This window comes from Canis lupus, chromosome 32 (assembly GCF_003254725.2).
Source record: "Canis lupus dingo isolate Sandy chromosome 32, ASM325472v2, whole genome shotgun sequence".
Classification (NCBI taxonomy): Eukaryota; Metazoa; Chordata; class Mammalia; order Carnivora; family Canidae; genus Canis; species Canis lupus.
In genome coordinates, this window is record NC_064274.1 from 8,514,957 (window position 1) to 8,540,635 (window position 25,679).

Below are 25,679 nucleotides of genomic sequence, written 5' to 3' on the forward strand. Positions count from 1 at the left end.
GAGAACCCAACCTGATGCAGGGAATGAATGACACATATGGTTTCTCTTAGGCCCTTTTCAGAGATGCCACTAAGATTCTAGGATGGTAAAGGCAGTATGATGAGGAAGAAATTAATGGAGGTACAGAAATTAAAAAAAAATCAATCACAAATACATATGACAAAATGATAAATAAAAACCCCATTTTGTTCTGCTATTGCTTCAAAATTTATATGATTATCAGTAACAAAATTATTGAAAGTTTGGAAAAACTGGGAAAAAATTACCCATGGCTGATTACATATCAATCACTGAATCTCATCTTATGTCCAATTATGAAGTGGGTCTGCATACACAACACTCACAATGCAATTTTATCATAATATATTGGGAGAGGTTTCCATAATCTGGGTTATCTCTTTATCTCTTCTAAAAGCAAAAATGCAGAAAAGTTCTACTTCATAATGTGTGCTTCTACACATGAAGAGTGTTATATAAAACGCTACAACTAAACTTTGAAATATAAATTTCTAGTAATGCTATTGATGAAACCAAGCAATGTACCTGGGTGGAAAGACTGTGTTTATTAAGACCACTTTCCTTTCGATTCCTTCTCGATCCTGTTAACTTGGAAAGCCCAAAGCCACTGCTGACACGGGACAATTTGGACTGGGTGGTAGGCACTAAAGCTTCTCCTCGACTTATGCATTTCTTTTCATGGGCTATGAAATTAAAATTAGATTACTTTACAATTTCTCCATGTATTTATTAGTCTTAACATTTTTGCATCATGGCTACAAATCACAATTCTATAGTTTTAAAAGTGGCTTATATTACAGACACAGACATTCTCTTAGATATTACAGATTTACTTGCTGGTAATCTTGTATAACCATAGCAGCTTGACAATTAGTGTACTAACTGAATTTACATTTGGTAGAAACTTTACAGCTCTGCAATAATATGTAAACTGTACTTACAGTTTAACTGTATTCAGTTTCTATGTTAATAACAATTTATAACTCCCCACCTAAAATATTTGGTGCTGTGAATACTCTGAAATTTAGAAGGTTTTGGATTTTAAAAAAGTGATATGATACATACACTGTATTTTATAAATACTGAGGGTCAATGGTAGTAAACCATAACTGAACACATTAATATCTCTGCAGCAAAATGTGTGAATATTTACACTACGTAGAATAAAAATACATCAGGTTTTGCTACCAAGTGATTTTAGACACCAAATTCATGAAAAAAAACCTTAGGTTTTAGGGCTTTTTAAATTTCAGAATTACAGAGAAGAGACCATAGATTTGTAGCCAAGACAGTGACCATAATTACATCTGCAAGCAATGTATATGTTCCAACTTCATAGATGTCAGATGTGTAACACATTTTAGATTTAAAAAAAAAAAAATCTGAGAAGAAAAGCCAAATCTCAACATAGTCATTCTAGAACGGGTGTTGCTCTTCACTAATGCTGCCATCATAACACCCTTTTGGGAAAATTTTAATTACATATCCAAAGTGCACCCATATACAACCCAGTTGCATGTAAGTCTCGTAGCCACAGGATCTCTGAGGACTCTCTTACCCAAATGATTCTGCCAACACTTTAAACCAGCTTCTTCAATGAGTGGCCTTGCTATAGCTATGTCCACGTGGCCCCTTTCGTTCACAGGTAGAGTGACTTTGAAAAGCTCCTCCAAGGCTTGTTTCTTACTATGGATCAATTCAGTCCAAACTCTGTTGACAGCTTTTATAAGAAGCTGACGTCCTAGGAAATGAAGAAAAGCCATTTATCAAAAACATATACCAACCCACTAGCTATAGCTCTCCTTCTGCTAAGTTGGGTAAACCACTTAATCACGGATATTGCTAGCCCCTAACACTTCATGATAACACTGTGAGACTTGATGATACTTACATTTGTACAAGTAATAGTACCAATGCTAATGTGGCATTTGCCATTAAGAGAGCTGCCTATCAGTAGTACTAGCTGCCTCTCATTAGAGGTGCAAATATTGCTTGAAACAGATTGCTGCTACTACTGTTTTTATTCTCTTATATTTGTTTTCTCTTTTCCCAATGATTTTTGTAAGTACTGTACATTAAAATCTTTGGGGTGGATTGATTTCTAATTGGGGTGGATTGATTTCTAATGTGCAGTGGTTAGTAGAAAGTCAGATAACTATAAGAGTGTTACATAATCCCTAGCATACTAGCTACAGTTGGGCATATTGATGTACATTCTGGAGTGACCTACTGGAGCACTGGTTGTCAATGCTGGCAGTTTCTGAAGTGAGTCTGTTGGGGGGAAGGGACAGGGTATATCTTAAAAATTGGAAATGAGGGGTGCTTAGATGGCTCAGTCAGTTAAGTATCCAACTCCTGATTTTGGCTGAGGTCATGATCTCAGGGTCATGAGATTGAGCCCCAGCGTGGAGTTCTCTCTCTCTCTCCAGCTTAAGTTCTCTCCATCTGCCTTTCTCTGCTCATACACTCATTCTCTCTTAAAAAAAAAATTGGAAATGGGGAGAATGGGGAATAAAAAAGGAAGAAAACAAACTACCTTCACTAATATCTTGGCTGTAACCACCATCTGGTTCAATGTCAGAGGGGATCATAATGTGCCATGTAGTCATGCGGGCTTCTGCTTCCAGTCCAAACCCATCCACATTGCTGAAAAATTCCAGTCAGTTTAAACTATACGAAGGAAATGATTATAGCTGAAAACCATAATGACTAAGTATAACTCTCCAGACACAAGTAAATGCTGGCTCTATCACAAAGTTCTATAATTGGCAGACAGATATTTGGCAGGTGCACAAAACAGAACTACTACTTTATCATGAAAATGCCATTTTAAAGGAATGATCTCACAAATCCACTTGACTAAATGTAATTAAACTAAACAACAGCATCAAGATGAGCATCTTAATATTTAAGGTGTTTTTTGATCATGATTAATATTTTTACCTAAAAATTACAAAGTTCCTAAGAACATTTTCCTCATATGCCTATGCACCACCTCCCCTCAGTCTCTCTCCCATCACCCTTTGCTCCAGGAGCAGTGACAAATTTGCAGTTTCCCGAAAGTGCCATATGCTTTCCTCCCCCAAGGCAATCACATAGATGGCTCTTTCTTCCTACATCACTTTCCCATCCTTTTTGGAGAGTTAACCTCCTTGTCAAACACATTCAAGTTGTAACTCAGCAGGTGTCTCTTTCCAGGTAGGAGCACCTGTTCCATGCACCCAAAGAGCCATGCTTCCAGCAGAGCACTTAGCGCACTTAGCACACTTTGCCTGGTCTGGCTTAGTTGTCTATTTTCCCTCCTAGACTGCATGTTCCAAGACCCTGCCATGAGGTCTTTCTGGCTCACATTTTATCCCAGTCCCTAATTCAATGTCCAGACATTAAATAAGTATCTGTCAAAGAATCAAGGAAAAATACTAATTACGCCCATTTAACATATACCACTGCATTTATTCATTATTCTTTCCTTTTTATCCCTCTTAACCTCCAACATTGTATACTTTGTTTATTTTAAAAGTAAACTTTTTAAAAAAAATTACATACATGACTTAAGGTGATTAATGACCAATTTAAAGACATGGAAAATTACAGAAAAAATACTCATTCTTTTATTGCAAAAATGTTACCCTTGTGTTTATATTTTCCATGAAGTTTTAAAACTGAGATTAAAAGGAAAAAAATGTTACTATCAAAAAAGTAGGACAGAGTTTTGGTGGAATGACAAATTCACGGTGGCAAACTGAATGTGAAAAAGTTACCTTCCAACATGTAGATTAATAAGGCAGTGAGCCAGACAGCTAATGAATTCTTGGTCATGGTTCCCAGGTCCCAGGATCAAGTTCCTGTTTACAGTCAGTACCCTGAGCGAATCTAGGAGAGCTACTTGCTGTGGAACGGTTTTGTGTGCCCGTGAGAACTGGTACAAGATGGTCCTATTGAGGCAGTGATAAACTGCATCAAGTGACAATCCCTGTGATCTTCTTTTTGACTAAAGGTAAGAAAGATACTTTATTTAGTAAAATAGAAACAAATGGTCTGCTTATCATTCACATATAAATATTAGCTTTATTACATACCAGGTGCCATGCTCAATACAAGGTGCTAAGTTAAAAACCAAAAAGCTCTTGCTATTATGAGGTTCAGAACCCAAGAGACACATAAGTATAATTTAATGAGATGAAAACCACATGCCCCATTGAGGAGAGCTGCTAAAACTCCTGTAGGCAGAGCAGCCTGCCTGAGTACATATGGAAGTGTAATCTAAGGAGAATCTCCTGCAACAAAAGTTTTGTTAGGGTGAATGATCTCTATTCACAATTACTGAGAAAAACAAACAAACAAACAACCAAATCTAAAATGTTAGTAAAAAAACCTTTGACATTCTAGATTGATTTCCTCACTTGTAAACTTTTCTTTGGCTTAAACACAAATTTATCTCTTAAAAAATTCTTAGATGACACGAAAGAACCTATGCACCATATGCTAATAACACGTGGTAACAGTATTTTCTAGTTTCTACGCTATGTGTTGAATAAGATTAATCACTTGTGGCAAACCAGGCCAACATTCCTAGTCAAAAGTACCACACACACACACACACACACACACACACCCACTCGCTCACTAAAATGACACCTTCAAAGAACTACAATGAACTCTGTGAAGATTTAATTATAAGAAGAAAATATTCCTTTCATATCAACTCTTTGTGCTCTGTAAACCTTTACATACAAATGTAGCATACTGTAAAAACAAACAAAAAAACCAAGTCATCAAATTGTATTAACTTAAAACCATATTTAAACCATAAGAAAGTTACCCAGGTATTTGGGTAGCAAAGAGCAATACCAGTGGGGAAGCCAGTGAGAGCCCAGAGCTTAAGAGAACTAGGCAACTTTACAGGGACACGCTGGTACCACCCTATGGGTAAGGAGGGGAAGGGTTAGAAGTCTATGGTTTTTACTCACTTTCAACAAGCTGAGCTTTGTTTGTATTAAATGTTAACATTATCTTATTAGTTACATTTATTTCCAATAATTTTGACACATTAGGAAAAGTTTTTCAATAAGAAAATATGTACTCTAAAACTAATAGTGACAATAGATTACCTGTGCAATTAGTTGAATTATAAAATCTATAAGAAGTTTAGATTCTTTGTTGAACATGCCTTGCCAAAGTTTGTCCACCACACGTTGTGTGAAATAAAACACATTGTTCACCAATACCTGGTAGCTTCCTCCACTGGTAATAGGCAGGGATGCATCTTCCCCTAAATTTGAGCAGGAAAAAAAAGAATCTAAGAAACTGTTATCAACCAGCAGAAGACCAGAACCTCCAATAAATGAAACTAAGGCAAAATGAGTTCATCTACTACATTAAAAAATAAGACCACTAGCTCTTATGTACTACTTTAAGAAAATGATGTTCATGGCCAGAAATGACGACAAAAGTTGGAAGAAACCATTTCTGCAGGATAAAATATAGACTGAGAGTATGAAGTCTCCTACTGCCTCGAGAATGTCTGTGATAAGCAAATAGTTCCTCAACTTAAACTAGCAATGACAGAGGATCTCTGAGAAAAAAAAAAAAAAAGCTGTCAGGTTATTTGCTGTGAATAGATTCTGTATAACTAATAAAGGGTAAAACAAGTCATCAAGCAAAACTCTAGTTCTGAATGTACCTTTGAGCACAATGAAGTAATATATGCAGGAGAAGTTCAGAACAACTGTGAAAAATAAACTACAATCAGTGCCGGTGGGGCCAAAGGGGCACTTCTTCCTCCCTCCACGATTACCTTCAGTACTGTTTCTCTTCAAAAAGCTACTCCAGTGCCTTCAGCGTGTTTGCTGTGTCCATACCACTTTAACACTAATCTTCCTAACAAAATGCCCTCTGTAAGCTCCCCCTTCCTATATTCTGGAGCCCCACTGATTGTGATTATTATTCCTACTAACTCTAAATTATTCCATTATGCAAAACTCTGCATTTTGTATCTTTACATAGTAAGACTGATACTATGTAAGTAAGATTCTCAAGTGATAAAAACAAATGCAAAATTTCACTTGACACCATGCTTTGAGAGTTACACATTAAGACAATATTAAAGATTTCTTGGCAATTTTGCAAAACAAAGATAATTTAATAGGATGGAAGTTCTTTGATTAATATTATTACTGGGAACTCAAGTAACAAATATGTTAAGTCATTACTTTTCCTCCTCCTTTAAATTCTATCATTATTTTATATATAAATGTTAGCTCCACTGTAAATGTATCAAGCTTTGAATTTTTATTGTAACTAGATAGGGACATACAGAAAAAAACATCATAGTAGGTTTTGAATTTATGTCCTGGAAGCCATCCTAAAGAATAACATAGGGGTCGAGGTGCCTGGGCGGCTCAGTGGGTTAAGCATCCTAGTCTTTATTTTGGCTCAGGTCACATTCTCAGGGTCACAAGATCAAGCCCTATGTGGAGCCCTAAGCCCAGCTCCGTGCTGGGTGTGGAGCCTGCTTAAGGTTCTCTCTCTCCCTTTCTCTCTGCCTCTACCCTCCTTCAGAAAAGAGTAACATACACATACTTCTAACCCAACAATTCCACTCATGGTATTTATCTAACAGATATGTATAAATACTATATACAAGAATACAAACAAGAATATTTATTGTAGCTGTATTTCTAAGTGTCCCAACCTAGAAACTACTAAATGTCCAACAACAGCAAAATTGATACATTTATATATTCATATGATAAAATACTACAGAGTGATGAAAATAAATGGACTTTTGACCTTTGGCAATAATGTGGACAAATCTCACAAATGTGTTGAGTATACAAAGCTAGACTACAAGGAATACATGTATGAGTTCATTTATAAAGTTCAAAAGGATGCAAAGTGAATCTGTTGTTGTAGAAGTTGGGACAGTGATTCAGTGAGCAGTTATTGGGTCAGGGCAGGAGGGAAGTTTCTGGGGATGTCTATAAAGCATTTTTATCTGAGGGGCTTTATATAGTCATGATGTCATAGTTCTAATTCACAGAGCTTTATAATTTGATTAAGTATATCACAGTAGTTAATTTTTAAAAGTATTAGACATTCAGAGAAATGTAGCTTGTTTACATAATGTGGATTTTTTTTTAAAGATTTTATTTATTTATTCATGAGAGACACAGAGAGCGAGGCAAAGATACAGGCAGAGGGAGAAGCAGGCTCCCTGCGGGGAGCCCGATGCAGGACTTGATTCCAGGACCCCAGGATCATGATCTGAGCTGAAGGCAGACACTCGCCGCCACCCAAGCATCCATGTTATATGGTTAACACATTCTCTTTACTTGTCCTCTTCCTCCCACCTGAATGTACAGATGTGGACAAGCAACTGAAGTACTTCCTGTTGCTGATTCTTTATCCCAGATTCAAAGGGAAGAGCTAGATGGGCCTTTTCCTCACTACAGAAAATACCAATAAGAAGGGAAGATGCACAGAAAGGAAAGATGAAGTTAAAAAGGAGATATACTTGGGGTTTAGACAGAGAAGAAGAATGACCAGGTACTTTTAAAAAGTGGAAGTAAAACACAGTATTACCCAATAAGACATCAGCTGCAAGCAAATGGTCCATCACACTATCCAAAATATAAGTCTGGAATTCTTTTTGCTGAGTTCTTGTAGATCTTTCAGGGGAAGCCTAATCAATAAAATTTAGAATTAGAAACAGAATCAACTAAATAAAGATAAGGGTTCAATCATAGTTATATTATCATACTTACACAGTCAAATAAAAAAACTACTGGTAAATAACAAAATATGATATGAGAGATGGTAGATATGCTTATATTTTCTTTTATTTTCTGACCACAGAATTAAAAAGAAGCAAAAGTGAAACATCATCTTCTTTTGAATCCAGTCTTCCAAAAACAATATTCTAAGCACTATAGGTATTTAATAAATATTTGATAGTATATCTCACTTCCAAAGACAGCTGGCTATTTCTAATGAGATATAGATAAAATTATAAAGCCATTAAAACAAATACCAAGCCTCAGAAATCTAGTATTCTAGTAATCAATGGGGAGGGGAATGTTTATATCAATAGGTTAGCTAAACATACAATTTAGCTCTGAGCTTCTCATGTATCAAGGAGAAAAAAAAAGATGATATGGTTTACAAAGCTTTTTATTGTGTATAAAAAGCAGCACACTAGATTGGCAGGAAGCATTCCTAAAATTGTTCTTGGAGGAATGTTCTCTGTGGGTTTTTATAAAGAGGACAATGATAACTCTATAGGTAATGCTTTTGATAACGGTTTTATACAGTCCAAAGATGATTTTAAAAATTATCTTGAATAAGAGCTTATGGCACAAAGTTAAACTACAGTCCTCAGACGGCATTTCTATTGGTAATTAGGGTAATATAATCCAGGTGCATAAACGTCAAGTATCTAACCTGTGAGGTGGGTGGCAAAGCACTGGCAGTCCAGTGGATAAAAGGTGGGAAAGATCCTTTTGTCATTCTCAAATGCCAGTGGTTTTAGTCAACTTTTGATAAGGGCTGGATATTAAACAATTCAACAAACGGACATAAATTTTTTTCTTAAAAAGAGATCTTTATGTTTTAAATACAGGCATAGCACTGATGCTTTGTAGATCCTTGAACAGATAGATTTGGGACTACGTTTATGACCATGTTACAAAAGTAGGCTTTAGACTACTGTTGTGAATTTAAAATTAAAATCTGCTCTACTTCAAAAAACCCATTTCTTTCCATTCTGATTTTCAAGATACTGATAAAGGGTTTAAAGGAGCAGTTAAAATTTAAATTCTCTATTCAAATAAAAAATCTTATTCTAGGGATTTGAAAACCAACTAAACCAAAGTTGCAACAAACATTTTTCTGTTTTCCTTGTAAGACATATTTATTTTGTTTTAAAATGACAAAATATGGGCCTTAAATAGTTAAAATAGTACTAGTGTTACAAGGAGACAAGCTGTATTACTCAAATCTTAAAACAAATCAATGTCCCAATAAAGAATGATGAATGAAAAAACAAAATAGTACTACTGTTCAGGAATTTGGTCTGGTATTAGAATAATTTAGGAAAAAGTGAAGGACATGTCATGTTGTTTTTGATCTTAATAAATTTTCCTGTGTGGTTGAACAGATTAATAACAATGGTCAGCAGGAGAGCCCTGGTCACCCATGCCCTGCTTATTCCTCATGCTGATGGTACAGTGAGACCCCATCCCTGCCAAATGAAGAGCAAATGAGAATGTTTTAAGTGGTAAGCAGCAGATTGATTAGATCTTTGAGGATTACCTTGTAATCAGATCAGAGACCATTTTATCAAATAGCTTGAGCTGATCAAAGTTTACCAGAGTAAGGCTCTCCACTCACAGGAGGATTTGAATACTCCTGAAGATGACAGTGTTCATTCTGGATCATAATAACTAAAGGTGGTTAATGGGTAAGTAATAATGAGCAGAGTTTATCAAAACTTAACTAGACAAAGTTTTGGGGTCTACAAACAGAGGGACCACAGGACACAGAGAAGTAGCTTCATTAACAATTTTTATCTTTACTTAATTAAGAAATATTATTTTGCATTCTGCAAGGATTTAAGGCTGGCTCAGTCACCAATTGACATTTAATCCTCTGAATCCCCTCACAGAAGCTGATATAGGAGTGATTATGACCCAGAATTTATACTTGTCATCGGCTCTAATTGCTGAGTTTAAATGTTATTGGTGACATTTATTGTAGCTTTTTTCCTAGCTTTTTAAGGATTTAAGACTATACAAATACATGCACAGTGTCTCAGAGGTGTTTTTTAAAAAAAAAACATTCTATGGACTTACTATTATGTACCAGATACAGTGCTTAGTTTTATGTACATTATCTCAATCTGCAAAATATCTCTCTGAAGTAGATACTATCACATTTCAGAGATACAGTAACTGAGGCTTAGAGTGGTTAAGTCACAACAAGGATTCAAACCTCAGTTTCTTTGATGGTAAAGTCCATGGCCTCACCTGCTATACCATACGCTTCCAGCTTTACTAAAAGTCTCCATAGTGAAGTTAACAAATGCACAAGAGCAACTCTGCTACAATCTCCTCATCAATCTTTTAGATAAACCTGGTTGGCTGCACCAGATAACTGGGATGAGTTCAGGGCAGAAGGAAGATAGGGTGAGCACTATGATCTGTTCTGGCTTGTGGCCGTCAGATGCCTTCCCTATAGAAACAGGGAAGCCAGTCAATACCAGTATTCAAAAATATCACAGCCTCCTTTTTGCAGCCTATAGACGCTGTGCAGAATCTGTGCGTGCACAGGCCAGATAGCCCATGGAGCCTGCTGCTCACATTCAGGGCAACGTGGCTCTGAGAGGAAGACTTTTCGTATCCTGTGGTTTCTGTAATGGGCTGAAGCCCTTAAGAGGATTTTGAGCTTCTTCACTCTGGCTGCAGTATTCCTCTTAACTGATTTCTTCTCTCAGGTATGTTATCGAGCTCTCTTTGCCCCCTTTTGCTACCTTTTGTTTACTGTCCTATAGTCACCCAGGGTGGATTTCACACTGATTTGAATGGGGAAGTCTTTTAGAAGATGGCTGGAATACAGTCTTAACTCCCGAGACCATGGAGAAGTACATATGGCATCAGACAAGCACACTTCAACCCAGCCCCCTTAGCTCCATTATCTTTCGGGTATAGCCAAAACCTTTTCTATCTACTTTCCTGCCACCATGGTGGCATTTGTGTGTAGCAAATTCACTGGACCCTCCATTAGACACGGTGGTGACAGCAGAGACACACATGAGTTGGGAGCAGGGCTACTGGACATCCACAGGTATATGACAGTATAGGTCACTGCATTTTCTGAGTAAGCCTTACGTGCCAGGTCTTCTGTTAGAATCTTCAATGTATTATCTTATTTAATTCTCACAGCAGTCCTCAGAGACAGGTTCTATTTTATACCATTTGAGAAGTGGGCAAACTATAAGGGGTGAAGAGAACTAAGAATGGCCAAGGTCACACAGCTATAACCAGCATACATTTCCCAAAACAGTTTTTGCTGGTGATTTACATACACTTAACTCCCACAAAAATCACATAGGGGAGATTGTATATAAATTATTTCCCAGAGAATGGACTGAGCTCAGTGAGATGAAAATTCTTATATAATAAATAACAGGGCTAGAATTCAAAATAGGTATTTCTCACTCCAAAACCTCTGCTCTATCAATTACGCCATACTATCTCCTCTGTACTTGGCCTCAGTGTCACACTCTGGCCAGCCTGTATGAATGGGAATCTTATTTTTATAAACTACTAATAAAGATAATTTCACACATTCTTTTGTAGATCAAATCAAGTGGATACTCTCATGGTGAGAATCTTACAGTCCTAAGACTGAAGATGGTCTGCCTCAAATGTACCAAACTGAAAATAAGTTGGTTCAAACCCCATCCTTTATGTGTAGGTAAATGGTAAATATACAGGATAATTCTCTTCTTGAACTTCTTCAGAGATAAAGACTTTATAATCCCAACGTTCAAAATCATATGCTTGCCATTCACTTTTTTACACCATAGGAAGACATGAGGTGCAATAAATGTTTTGTATGTTTATTCTGTACTTGTGTAGTAGAGTTGAAGGTCCTCAAGGTATTAAGTTAACTTTTAAAAGCAAATGTGTATCTCTTATTAGACGATATCGTATTTTCCTGTTTGAGTACTGCCAGGATGTAGTTATAGTTAAATGATTAAAAAATACACAAAAGAATACATCAAAAAACTGTACTAATTCTGTGAGAGATTAAAGGACATGTGAAAGGTGGTGACTAATTTTAAGGAGTTTATAATCTACCTGGGAATTTCAATCTTGACATTCCCTGTTTCTCCCTGAAATATAACACTAGCATCCCTGACTTCCCAGTACAGATACAATTCCACTATAGGGCAAATTACTATCCACAACAAAGAGAGTATTAACTAAAGGTTAACACATGCTATATCAAATCTTCTTTTTGAAAAATATAGAAAACCAAAATAAAAGACAATTATATCATTTATTCAAGGCTAGTTAGTTAGCTATCAGGGTTTCTACAAGACTGAAAATTCTATTACTGGATAGATCTCTCCATATATTCCATACATGTGTATTTCATTATTTGGCTCAGTTGTGCTTTCTTACACACACTTCTTCTGAACTTTATTATCCTGTTATGTCTTGATCACCATTTCATTTTGCATAGAGTGCTTCAAATTCTTACCCAATACACTAAGGTTCTAGCCATCTTGCTTCTTAAAGTTTCCAAGGAGGGGGGAAAAAAGAGTTTCCAAGGATGACAAGCTCTACTAGGCATGCTTTTAAATCCACCAAATGAATTATTGATGATAGTGATTATTTTTCTGCCAATATTAAACATTGTGGTCCTGGTTAAAATGCTTAGCATGACTGGTATCTAAATTACATCAGCAATTTCTTTTAACTGACTGAACAGAGACATTTTCACATGAACAGGATAAAATATCTCCTGCAGTTTTAAGGTTTCAAATAAAAATATTAACTGTGTTAGCCACTAGAGGGAGCAGAGAAAGTGCAGATTCGGTTGCCAAATGGCTGAGAGCATATGGGAAGTTCCTCAGAGAGAAAAGCAGTTAGTCTTTTGCACTGACTGAATCTTTAGAGAGCTAACGTTATTATTTTCAGAGATGTGGAATGAATGGACTGCTTGACCCTACCTATATGAATTGACCAAAAGAATATGAATGTACAGGCAACTAGTCATATACTAAATTCTCTTCCTTTGATCTTTCGAGATTTTTTTCCTAGGTGAACATTTGGTTTTCAGGGATGATCAATTTCTAGAGCCAGCAATATGGCCACTTAGGGCTCATTTTTGATGTGTCAGCTGATCTGTATCATTTATTAGGAAAATGGACAAGAGCAATGTAGTAAATGTGTCCCTCCAAATTCATATGGCAAAGCTCTAACCATCAATGTGATGGCATTAAGAGATGGAGCCATCAGAAAGTAATTAGGTTTAGATGAGGTCATGATGGTGGAGTGCTCATGAGAAGATTAGTGCCCTTAGAAGAAAAAGAAACACCAGAGCTTGCTCTTGTGCTCACTCTTTCTCTCTCTCCCTCTGCCATGTGAGAGTATAGCAAGGCAGCCATCTACAAGCCAGGAAGAGGGCACCAAAACTTCACCAAGCTGCCACCTTGATGTCAAGATTTCTGTCTCTGGAACTGTGAAAAATAAATGTCTGTTACTTACTTAAGCCACATAGTCTATGGTATTTGGTATAGCAGTCCGAGCTAAGACAGCAAGCAACCTAGAACTTTGCTGCCTTGGGGAAATTTCAGTAAGTGCATATTAAGCAAATACTGTGTGCAATGCACCATGTTTTAAGCTGCACAGGACCCCAAGAGCAATAATACCTGATAATATTACAGAAGTGGGACGGAAGTAGGGAGTTATAAGCTGAGGAGACAAGGTCGCTGTGAGTGGCATGAGAAGGTGTTGGTACATGAAGGCCCACGGGCCAAATCCAGCCTATGTCTGTTTTTGTGGCAAAGTCTTACTGAAACAGCCATGCTCACTCATTTATGTATTGTCATTGGCTGTTTTCTAGCTATAATGTTATAGTTGAATAGTTTTATAACAGAGACTGCATGGCCTGTAAAGCTTGGAATATTTACTCTTTGGCCCTTTACAGAAGAGTCTATCAATTCCTGCCTAGGGAAAGGATGATAAAGGGCTGAATTAGGGATACGCTTGTGGGAATGGAAAGAAAATAAGTTGTTAGAGTATATAGCATATCTGAGATTTAAAAAAATTCCCATAGTCTGTGATATGCTCTGCCTGTACAACCCAAAATATGAAATCTGAAAGGCATCTGGCATAAAATGTGCTTGGTTATTAATGTTCTAAGTATAAAAACTACACAAGAGATGTAAATGCATTTTTTTTTCTTTACCTCCAACAAAAGATCAATTAGTGGAGTCTGCTTGCTGGCAGGAGTAAGACAGAGGTTGTCAATTATTAAGACTCGCATGAAGTCAAAAACAAATTTTTTGGCTGGGTGATTGGTCAGATAGGTCTTTGTGCCCACATTGCAATATTCTGACTGGCTTCTGTTCATCCCCGTGTCTGCTGCAAAGGCTTTAAATTCTTCTGCTGGAGATCCAACTTCATCATCAAGATCAGTCACCTGGTAAAATCAAGCAGGAGTATAGGCTAATCATATTTGATTTTATATGATATTTTCACTTTCATGTTTCCTAAAAACTAAATTATAGTAGCAACAGTATTTCCCTTCAGTCTTTTACCTCGTATTAAGCTATTCAATACATTACTTCACTTTGCTTATTTAACTCTCATTTCTAGGTAGCAACTGGGAACCACATGTCATGGTTACTTAATGCATGGTCTTTCAGATATTAAGCTGACCAGTCACTAACCGTGTATCTGTTTTATGTTGAATTTTAGCTCTATTGTGGATAACTGTGCTTAAAATAAATGAAATGAGAACGACATTATTTGCATATTGAAATACAGCTACTGAGAAGTCAAATGTCACAGAATTTCAGAGAAAGATCTGGCACAATGGTAGCACCTAAGGGCTGATCCGTTTTTGCAAATTAAGAAAACCCCAGATCAATAAACAAAATAAAACCAGGGCTGATTTTGAGCCAACAGGAAAAAAAAAAAAAAAAAGACCAAAAGACAGATTATAAATTGCTAAGAAGGAAAAGGTGTTGAAATAATATTAATTGTCTGTTTAAAAAAAAAAAATATATATATATATATAAATCCTATATACATATGGATGTGGCTATATACATATTTATATATAGGATTTAAAAATTACAAACAAGCCAAGGTATTAAGGTCATGTGTTTTATTTCTCTTTCTCCTAAAATTCCTCACATTTTTATAATGAGTTTTTCACCTTTATACATGAGGAAAAATTAGTATGAACAAGGCAGTTTATTTTAGACCCTAGAATAAGTGGTAAAATAGAAAACATCATGAAATTCTGAAGTGTATGGAGTGGTAACTGTCTCTGGAGCTTTGTTTTAAAGGACAGAAGAAGTACCTGTATTACCTATGACTATAGTCTAATAATTTTCTATTAAAATACTATAAAATATTTTAAAAGTTGAACAAAATAAGAAAAGCTGAACGAAGAAGACAAACACAGACCTCATTTTTGTATAAAGACAACCAATCCTATAATTAATCTGTAAAGACTAAGTCTAGGAGATGCCTAATTTCTGAAATAAATAAAGTGGAGACCAATTCAGACTGACCAGAGTTCTGTGACTTGGATACGACATTTCACAACAACACTGCTATGAGCACATAAAGCAAGAAATGGTCTGCGATGACTTGAAGAGGGAAGTGATTAACCAAGGATTTGCAAGAACACAGTACACAAAACAGGAAGTAGGGTTCACTTCTATTTTAGGGAAAGCAGAAGGAGAGTGTGGGGAGGCGACACCAGACAATAATGTGAGAGGTGAGGCTATAACTTGGTCAAAAGCTTAAAAGACTGGGAAGAAAATGCTGCTAACCATTGGAGCCGAGTAATTCCAGTTTGACATTCCCTCTGCCCCCTTTCCTACCATCTCTGAGTAAGGGCGGATGTTGAAGGGGAAGACTGTGGCTGCTAATGCACACAGGAAGTCAGGGCTCATCCACATGGAAGCCAGGTCGGGAACGTTGTGATATAAGTATCTAAAGAACTGCATCAGGGTCACAGGATATTCTCGGAGCCAAGATCCCTCTTCTTCTGATTGCCAAGGCTGTCATGGGGACAAGAAGAGAAATAATATGTTAGAAAAACTGACACTGCTAAAAATTGCTTTAAAAATACATTACTCACTGCTTTTCTAAAACTGGGTATGTTGATGGTTCAGAACTCTTACGAACTACACACATGAGCAAATATACATAAACAAATCTAGAAATGAGCTAAAACAAACACAATTCTCCTAGAGACTGGCAGAAGGTTTCTCTATGCACTGATATACTCACAGCTCAGTAACTGGAGTCAGTGGTTTTGATTATTTATCATTATCACCATGAGTATAGTTGGTGCCAGTAGTGGCTGTATTATCCACAAAGCTGTCCCATCCTCCATCATGTGAGAATTAGGAGTAACATAAAAGATGGGGAAGTTACTTCACCTTTCTGAACCTCACACTGTCATATGTAAAATGACAAGAATAACACTTCCAACGATATTCAACTGTAATATTATGATTTATAATAAGAAATATATACTTGGTCTTTTTCCCATCCCATTCTTGGCACAGAGGTACTAAAACCCTTGGAATGTCCTGAGTAAGAAGGGACACAAAGGTGTCTTTCATTAATCATAACAAACCCCTTTCAACCACAGCTGAGTTAATGTTAATGATCAGGCTTAAGGAAAGCCCTGAAAGATAGAGGCTTGCCAGGGAACCAACCACCTGATTAGAGGGTTAGAACTTTCAGAACTAGAGCTCTGCACTTCCTAACTTCTAGGAAGGGGAGAGGGACTGGAGATTGAGTTCAGTCACCAGTGGCCAATGATTCAATCACGTCTATGAAATGTAGCCTGCATAAAACCCCTAAAGAACAGGGTTTGGAGAGCTTCTACGTTGATGGACAGAGGTGCTGGGAGAACAACAGGTGGAGAGGACATGGAAGCTCTGTGTCCTTCCCTATACCTTACACTCTACATCTCTCCCATCTGGCTGTTCCTGAGTTATATCCTTTTATAATAAATTGGTAATCTAGTAAGTAAAATGATTTCCTGAGTGATTTGGGAACCTCCAATTTATAGCTGGCAGGTCAGAAGCACAGGTAACAACATGGACTTTTGACTGGCATCTGATGTGGGGGTAGGGAACTACAGTCTGGTAGGAATGATGCTATCTCCAGGTGAACAGCATCGGAACTGAACTGAGCTGTGGACACCCAGCTAGTGTGGTAAACACCCCCATGTATTTTGTGACCATAGTGTCAGAAGTAAAGCAGTGTTATAGCAGAATGTTGGGAGTGGAGGAGACACATAAGAGTGTGTTTTTTCCTTAAGAGCAATACAACAGGGTAGCCCAGGTGGCTCAGCGGTTTAGCGCCTGCCTTCAGCCCAGGGCCTGATCCTGGAGACCGGGGATCGAGTCCCACATCGGGCTCCCTGCATGGAGCCTGCTTCTCCCTCTGCCTGTGTCTCTGCCTCTCTCTCCCTGTCTGTGTGTCATGAATAAGTCAATAAAATCTTTTAAAAAATAAAATAAAATCATAAAAAAAGAGCAATACAACAATAACGATGATGATAAAAGGAAGAAAGGGGACGCCTGAGTGGCTCAATCAGTTAAGGAACTGACTCTTGGTTTTGACTCAGGTCACAAGCTCTGGTCCAGAGATGGAGCCCATGTGGGCCGGCGGTGGAGCCTCACCTATAGGGCTCTGTGCTCAGCGGTGACGCAGCTTGCCCTTTCCTCCTCTCTATGCCCCTCCCCACCCTGTTAGTGCATTCTTGCTTTCTTTCTCTCTCTAAAATAAATAAATAAATCTTTAAAAATGGGGGGGGGGGGACGACAATACCAATCTTCTGATACTTGCCCAGAGTTGAGTTTTTTGAACTTAGATTTTTATGTTTATGAAAAGGAGCCAAAATAAGAGTCCCAAAGCATCCTAAATTGATACAATGTAATGTCCTTTTCTAAGATGACATAGGAATAGTTTTGACTATAATTAAGTTTGTCAGTGCTTGTAATCCAGAGAGTCCAGTTAGTAATTCCTCTTATAATGTGATCTTAAATTGTATAAGCAAATTAAGTCATTTTTCACAGTATTCCTGTGAGATAAATAGGAACATACATTTCGTCACTTAGTCTTCCAATTCTTCATCTCTAAGTTAGAAATAATAATAATAGAAAAAACAGAAATATATTTTTAACCTTTAAATGAAAGTGATTTTCAAGTAACATATTGCAATGACATATACTATAACATATATTCATTATATACATGTATACATTGTAATATACATTTTATAACACTAATAACATCAATTAACACTTATGAAGCACTTACTACATACCAGATACTCTTGTAAGTGCTTTGTGTATATACTAATTCCTCATTAAAACCTCAGAGCAACCCTAAGAGATAAGTTCTCTTAACATCAGCATTTTATACATGTGGAAACTGAGGCATATAGAGGTTAGCATGTCTTAAGTATCAGACATGGGATTTGAATCCAGGCAGAGGTTCAGAGTCCATGGTCTAACCAACTGCACCGTCCATCCTTACAGTAGAGATAACAAAACAGAGAGGCTGAGCTTCCAGAGACCATGCAGGTAATAAACAGTTATGTTACCGAAGGATTCTTCTATTTAAATAAATGAGGGATCCCTGGGTGGCTCAGCGGTTCAGTGCCTGCCTTTGGCCCAGGGCGTGATTCTGGAGACCCGGGATCAAGTCCCGCATCAGGCTCCCTGAATAAAGCCTGCTTCTCCCCTCTGCCTGGGTCTCTGCCCACACCCCCCCATGTGTGTGTCTGTCATGAATAAATAAATAAACTCTTTAAAAATATATACATATCACAGGCAGGAGGAAGTGCCAGCAGGTTTAAGTATGTCTGTAAACTTACTGAATTCAGCATGCTGCGGAGCATCCCCAATAATAAAAAAGCAGCTTCTGTGCACACATTATGGATAGAAGAGACCACAGTTCCACTGGAGGCAGGAACTCCAAAGATGAATGTCCAAATGGAATCTAAATCAAACTGCAGAGGTCAAAGTGAATGAAGATTAGCCACTGTCAATTTTTTCACCTAGAGTCCCTTACAAGTTCCAATATTCTAAAACTTCAAAACTAATTAGGTTTTTTTCAAAGTGATCAATGATGGAGAGAGAGAGATCTAACATTCTTCCCTCCTAAATTTTGAAAATTTGTATATTTTTACATTTATAAAGAAAAGAGAATACTATGTATCATCCTGTCTTAGGTACCTATGTTAAAAAGATTGTTTTCTACTTTTTTTCTATAACGAAAACAAACAAAAAGAAAGTACATGCTAATTAACCAGGAGATCACATTATAGAACTGAGGATTTTAAGCCCAATCTTTTAAAAAAGCACGTGGGACTCACTTTTTTCCCCCTCTCCTAGCAATGTTCTAATTCACTTTTAGGTTACATACAGATAAGATTTGACGAAATAAAAATCAGTTGAGGAGACTTATTCACAGCACTTTTATATAACACTTTATGACTATGGTGTCATGCTTATTTTGAAAAATTATATAACCAACCAAACTCTGTTAAGCCTGAATCTGTATTGTGACTTAATGTAAAGGTACAGACTTTGTTTTGGTTTAAAAGGTTTTGTCAATTACTAGAATAGATCTGAATTAGCATTTGGCTTTATGATGGAAGTATAGTAATTGAGTTGAAAACTAAATTCCTAAGTCTTCACAGTGCCAAAAACGTAAGCTATATATAGATATCCACAATAGTCTTCAACTAGGATTCAAATAAAGCTTTAGTGTTTTCCTAAAGTGGATGTCACCAATCATTAAGAAATTTAAAACATTTTTGTAATCAGAACTCTCTTTATTTTTCGTTCTATAGAAATGACATTATACTTTTAGATAAAATCACATCACTTGGATTCTTCACGTCACCATTAAAATACCACCCAAAGTCTTTATGCACACAGGATCATATAGAGTAATCAAAAACAAAACAAAACAAAACAAAACAACACAAGACAAAACCAAAAAACCAAATAGGGAAAAAGGACTTTTTGCAAAAGTTTTCTACAGTATCTTCAGATTTTTCCTCCCAAATCAAATTCTAACTGTGAGAAAGGGATGGAAGCCTTTCGGTTTTACTGTGAGTAACCGATCACCATGTGGTGATTTTCCGGCACATATAATCACACTTACGCCTTACTAGATAATTCCTACCTGGCAACCCTGCTTACATCGGCTGCTGATGACAGGCACACTGACCTGCAGGTTCTCAGGCAGCTCACTAACTGGCTGCTGTAGAAACAATGCCATGAGGAGAAAATAGAGAGCAGGGACATTAGTGTGTTTAGGAAGGAATGACTGAAGAACTGGGAAACCAGGAAAATGACAAGCATCCCGGTTAATCTCCCTGACCGTCGATCTCCCGCCAGCACTCCTGCCCACATTGAATCCTAAGAGGAGAGGAAACGTAACAGTAAGTACAAGATGAATAATTGATTGTCATGCTGTATTAACAAAGAAAGGAGTAATTCAGTACATGTGACATTTCTACCCAGAATATCCGTATTAATACAATTAACTATTCCATTGTTGAATTAATCTTCCAGTTAAAAGTTCTACTTTACTATCTCTGATTTCAGCAAGCCTGTCTATTGGAGTACAGGTCTTGAAAAATACTTGAGACAATCAGATACATGAGGTAATGTAAATTCTCCTCATTAAAACAATGCCCTCGTGAGCTCTAAAATTTCCCTAAGAAGAAAATAAAATTCAAAATGTGGCCAAAATTTAGGATATACAAAAATGTACCTTAAAAAACAAAAATTGCCGTAATTATATTTAGCATGTAATTATAATTAACTATATTTAGTTAATATGTCATTTGTCCTGAAGATCATGTTAAACTAGTTGATTGCAAATTATGTACAAGTTTTGAGACAAGACAAAATAAAATAAATCCTTCCTCACAACATGATCCGTGATTCTGCTGGAAGGTTGCCCAGCGCTGGGACAGCAAATCTGAGCCTGCTGTGACTGTGGCTATCTGAATGAACATGCAGGGTTCTTCCTAGAAATACAGCTCTGCTAGGAAATGGTCAGTGTTTATGGATGTGGCTTACATAGCATCTTTCTGTCAATCCTGATCCTTTGGTTATGTAACTAATCAGGATACAACTATAAATTTAACATTTAGTCCTTTTGCCTCCCCATACCTAGTGCAATGCTTGGCACAGAATAAGTGTTGGCCAGAGTTTCAATGTAAAACTCATATGAAGAGCAACCAAGAGAAGGATTTTTACCCTGAAGCAATTTTGATTTCAAATGAATATTCATTTTTTTCTTACAATTTGTTTTTTTCTAGGATGAAGTGAGCACATATTTGCTACTATTTAAAATAATAAAAGAGAAGTTCGTCTAGCTAGCTTTTTAATGATTTCATCCTAAGCAACTGCTTACTGTGATGTGAATTAATGTTCTGAAGTTTTTTCTAATTAAAAAACTGCATAGCAATTTGCCAATCTCTTTCATATTATCATCTCATTTCTCAAACAATAAATCTGTGAGTTAGAAATTGCTATGATTATTTTTATATGGATGGAAATAAGTTTATGTGGAAAATATGCAATTTGTTCAAAGTCACAAAGCTGAAGAGTGGTGGCCCTAGGACTCCAGTAAGTATGTCTCTATTTTAGCAAGAGAGACTAAAGTAAGGAGACTCCAGCCCGATGTCTCTATTTTAGAGTTTGTAAAGTTACACTGTCTCCCTTGGCCTTCTTAAGGACACTGGCACATTTCTGAAAGACTGGCTGCAGTGGGACACTGGTGGTTTTTGCTTATAGTGAATTCTAAGCTACAAAAAAAAAAGTCTTGAGTTTTAAGAAGTCAGAAGACATAAAGTGATAATTTTATACATTAAATAGGAAAATAAATTTTGAACAAATTACAGGTCCTAAATGAAAACTAGTACCAGCATTTATTTCCTTTCTAAATTCTCACATTCTACTTTTCCCTATAATTAATTTTAAGGAATACTTAGTATGTTACTAACAATTAAGATTCAAGTTAAAGCTATGTAGAAGGTATTTTATAAAGAAAAATTTTATAAAAACTAATAAATGTGAATAAAACATGCAAGAACAGGTTGCTCATCACATCAAATAGAATCAAATTATATATATATAATATTATATATATATCTGTCTACAAATATGTGTGTTATCACACAGGTATTTAGGAAAATTAAATTGAATCAAATTTATATTAAACTTAAATTCCTAGATTTCTTTTTTAGAATAAGAGAAGCATATGCAATTTGTAAGCAGAATGAAGGACAAACAAATTCTAAGGCACGAAGTCAGGTAGGTCAGATACAGAAAAAGCATCTTTTTCTGATATTACTGAAGTGACACAGGTCAGACAAAAGAACAGGATTACCATTTAGAAGACAGCTACTTAGACACTATTATTGTCTGACTCAGGAACCTAATGCACTTAACAGTGTTACTTTCCTAGTTAGAGAAATCAATCCTTAATTTGTATTTATTAGGCTTATTTCTTATAAAGTATAACTTATGATAAAATATACATCTGCCTCCAGAATCATGAAGCTCAAAGGAGATGACACATGTTAAAAGACTTTGGCAAACCACAATGTGCTGTATGAATCTTAGGTGTTAACACTACTGTGGGTGGTTTTGGCTTTTGATGAGAAACAGTGCTATCAATTAGTATTTAAAACTCTCACATTCAACAGAACACACATTCAGCAGAATTCACATTTATTGCTTACTCTCCTAGCAGCTATCATTAAGGTCAACGAGTGAAATCTCTTGCTATCAAACTGTTTATAATAATGTTTGTAGGTTATATCCCTCTCCTAAGGTCATTGCAAAATAGTGAGACTTTTTAGATCATGAAAGTATATATATAATGATAATTTAGAATACATATTTGAAAGCCAACAATTTTCTTGAGAAATCATTTCACAGTGAATTCTTTTCTTCATTACAAAGTTTCTTCAGCCATTCTCCAATATGAAATAACAATAAAATCATCTTATGCTGTAAAATCTGTCTTCCTATCATTTTCCTTAATATTTGAGAAAGCAGTGTAGGCAACACCTAAGTACTGATGCTTTTACATTTTTTTTTTCAGATAAATTGCATATTCAATCTGGACTCCTAAATAACACGGGCAAATATGTATTCTTGATGCTTTATTCCAGACTACAATTACATAGCATTTTAAAATGTAATGTTATAAAGGAATATATTTTCAAAATACTTGAATTAAAAATACCTTAAGAATTGAATGACTATAATTCTCAATAAAAACATTATTTTAAATATATATTTTCCAAAAAATGTCTTTAATGTGAACAGAAATATAGCAGTTCAAATGAATCTAACATAAGAAACTATAATTTTCTAATTTTACTTAAATGCTTAGTTCCATGTTAAAAACAGCATAGAACTAGCAAGCAGGTAATAGGGAACTTTGGCTGAAACTTCGAGCTTAGATCTTTGAGAGGCAATATAACTATTAAAAGCACAGTTTTATTGAATCTAATTGACCTGGATTCAATTTTTGACACTTCCTCACTGACAAGTGACTTCATCTGTATGCCTTGGTTTTCTCATTCTCTAAAATGGGTGTGATAGTATTTATACCTCTTGGGACTATTGTGAAAATAAGTTATTGTGAAAATGAAAATGTTTAGTAACTGGCACAGAATTGGCACTCAAAATACTGATTGTTCTTAATTTAGTTTTTGATAATTTGCTAATTACCTACTTACAGATCAGAAAGGGAACTACAGAACAACAACAAAAAGAGAATAAGGAATTCTCTTGAGTTTTCACATTGTTAATATCCTGTGTCTGACTTCAGTTTGATTTGTAATTAAAAATGCCAAATTTGAAACTAAGTTTTTTATTCATTTGTTCACTCATTAAAATTCATAATTCTGGGGCACTTGAGTGGCTCAGTCAGTTAAGCATCTGCCTTCGGTTCTGGTCATGATCTTGGGGTCTTGGGATTGAGCCCTGAATCAGGCTCCCTACTCATCTGGGAGAGTCTGCTTCTCCCTCTCCCTCTGCCCCTCCCCCTGCTCGTGCTAGTGCTTGCTCTCAAATAAATAGAATCTTTGAAAAAAATAATTCATGATTCTTAATGATTGTCAGATAAATTGAAGAGTATATAAGCTTTGATAAGATTTTTAAAAAACAAACAAAATACAAGAAAGCTTAATTTTAAAGCAGCTGATGGTAAGTCCCATACCTAATACAGTTCCAATCTTATTAGTTAAGACAGAATCTGTCTGTTCCAGCCACCCTCCACCGCTGAGTCCTTCCTTAAATTTGATGAGGATAGACTGATTACTCAGTAGCACAACAAGAATCCTCATGGCTGCCGTAACTGTGGTGGAATGCAAGTGTTCTTCCATAAACATCATAATCCAGTCAAAACCCAGTGTCTTGACCAGTTCTTCACAAGCTCTATTTAAAGGCAGATGAATTCAGAAGAAAAAAACAGAACATTAATTTCAAGGATTAGTACTCAAAATTTCAAGAAAGACTAGTTTTGTTTGAAGATACTATAAGTTGCAGGGTTCAAAAAATCTATTAAAAGCCAGTAGCAGTTCTTCCTTTACTCTGATTTAACTAGTAATAGACACTGCTACCATCAAGTCTAAGAAAATTTTACTTACTGCAAATTAATGCTGGTTTTTTCTTTAGATGTGTAAACTAGTTTTAACAAGATATCTAGAAGTCTGTTCCTCAAAAGTATAAGATTAGCAGACACAAGACCTCCAAACTCTTCTTCAGTTCCTACAATGAAAATATATATATTAAATTGCCTTAGTAGATAAACCAGTATAAAATACACAACATTGTTCTTGGAAATCTCACTGAAAAATACATTTTTTAGGAAATATTTTCTCTAGGAGTGCTTTCCACTAATGTGGACAAGCAGAAGGGTCTATTAACTACTTCTCTTTAGAAACCTGAAAATTGTTCATTACATTTGACATATCTAAAACAAGTAATAAAAGGATGTAAACCCTTTCTTAAATAATATTTACCCCACCAGTAGAGTGAAAATAGCCATGTGAATAAAAATATCGATCCAAATTCTTAATTGCCAGTTTCATTTTGAAGGATATAAATAAATTTACAAGATTTAAAAATGAAAAATAAGATACATAAACTACTCAATAAATTTGTAATGTATAAAAGAGAGATAAATAGAGCTACCATATGACCCAGCAATTACACTACTGGGTTTACCCCAAAGATACAGATGTAGTGAAACACCAGGACACCTGCAACCCAATGTTCATAGCAGCAATGTCTACAATAGCTAAACTGTGGAAGGAGCTGTGTTGTCCTTCGACAGATGAATGGATAAAGAAAAATGGAATATTACTCAGCCATCATAAAGGACGAATACCTAACATTTGCTTCGACATGGATGGAACTGGAGGATATTATGCTGAGTGAAGTAAGTCAATTGGAGAAGGACAATCCTATGGTTATACTCATTAATGCAATATAAGAAATAGTGAAAGGGATTATAAGGGAAAGGAGTGGGAAAAATTAGAGAGGTAGACAAATCATGAGAGACTCCTAACTCTGGGAAACAAAAAAAGGGTTGCAGAAGGGGAGGTGGGCGGAGGATTGGGGTAACTGGCACTGAGGGCACTCCATGGCCCGGTGTTCCAGACCCAGGCCTGACAATGATGGGCTCTGGCTTGGTAAATCACAATCTCCAGGCCTTCCTTTATTCTAGAACTGAAGCTCAGGCTAAACTTGGACTTTCAATGGTCATTTGCTTTTATTTGTTTGGGCAAGGGATTCCTTTCATCCTTAAACATTGTCTTTTAAAATGCTAATTCTGGGATCC

The 25,679-nt window shown here is 36.2% G+C and overlaps 1 protein-coding gene across 9 annotated transcripts in view; it reads right to left on the bottom strand.

The window, feature by feature from the left end:
* Nucleotides 1-25,679, bottom strand: part of WDFY3 (WD repeat and FYVE domain containing 3) — a 266,585-nt gene that overhangs the window by 64,266 nt on the left and 176,640 nt on the right. For 4 of the 9 annotated variants that reach the window (XM_025425680.3, XM_025425694.3, XM_025425686.3 and 1 more), the window contains 12 exons: nt 24,484-24,604; nt 24,054-24,271; nt 19,989-20,224; nt 18,670-18,804; nt 15,599-15,829; nt 13,999-14,232; nt 7,603-7,702; nt 5,130-5,290; nt 3,780-4,009; nt 2,555-2,664; nt 1,577-1,759; nt 544-701 (listed from right to left, as the gene is read on the bottom strand). In XM_025425680.3, the coding sequence (XP_025281465.1) occupies nt 544-701; nt 1,577-1,759; nt 2,555-2,664; nt 3,780-4,009; nt 5,130-5,290; nt 7,603-7,702; nt 13,999-14,232; nt 15,599-15,829; nt 18,670-18,804; nt 19,989-20,224; nt 24,054-24,271; nt 24,484-24,604 (2,117 nt within the window). The remainder of the gene's footprint in view (nt 1-543; nt 702-1,576; nt 1,760-2,554; nt 2,665-3,779; nt 4,010-5,129; nt 5,291-7,602; nt 7,703-13,998; nt 14,233-15,598; nt 15,830-18,669; nt 18,805-19,988; nt 20,225-24,053; nt 24,272-24,483; nt 24,605-25,679) is intronic. The other 5 variants (XM_025425674.3, XM_025425712.3, XM_025425701.3 and 2 more) reach the window with 3 other exon arrangements.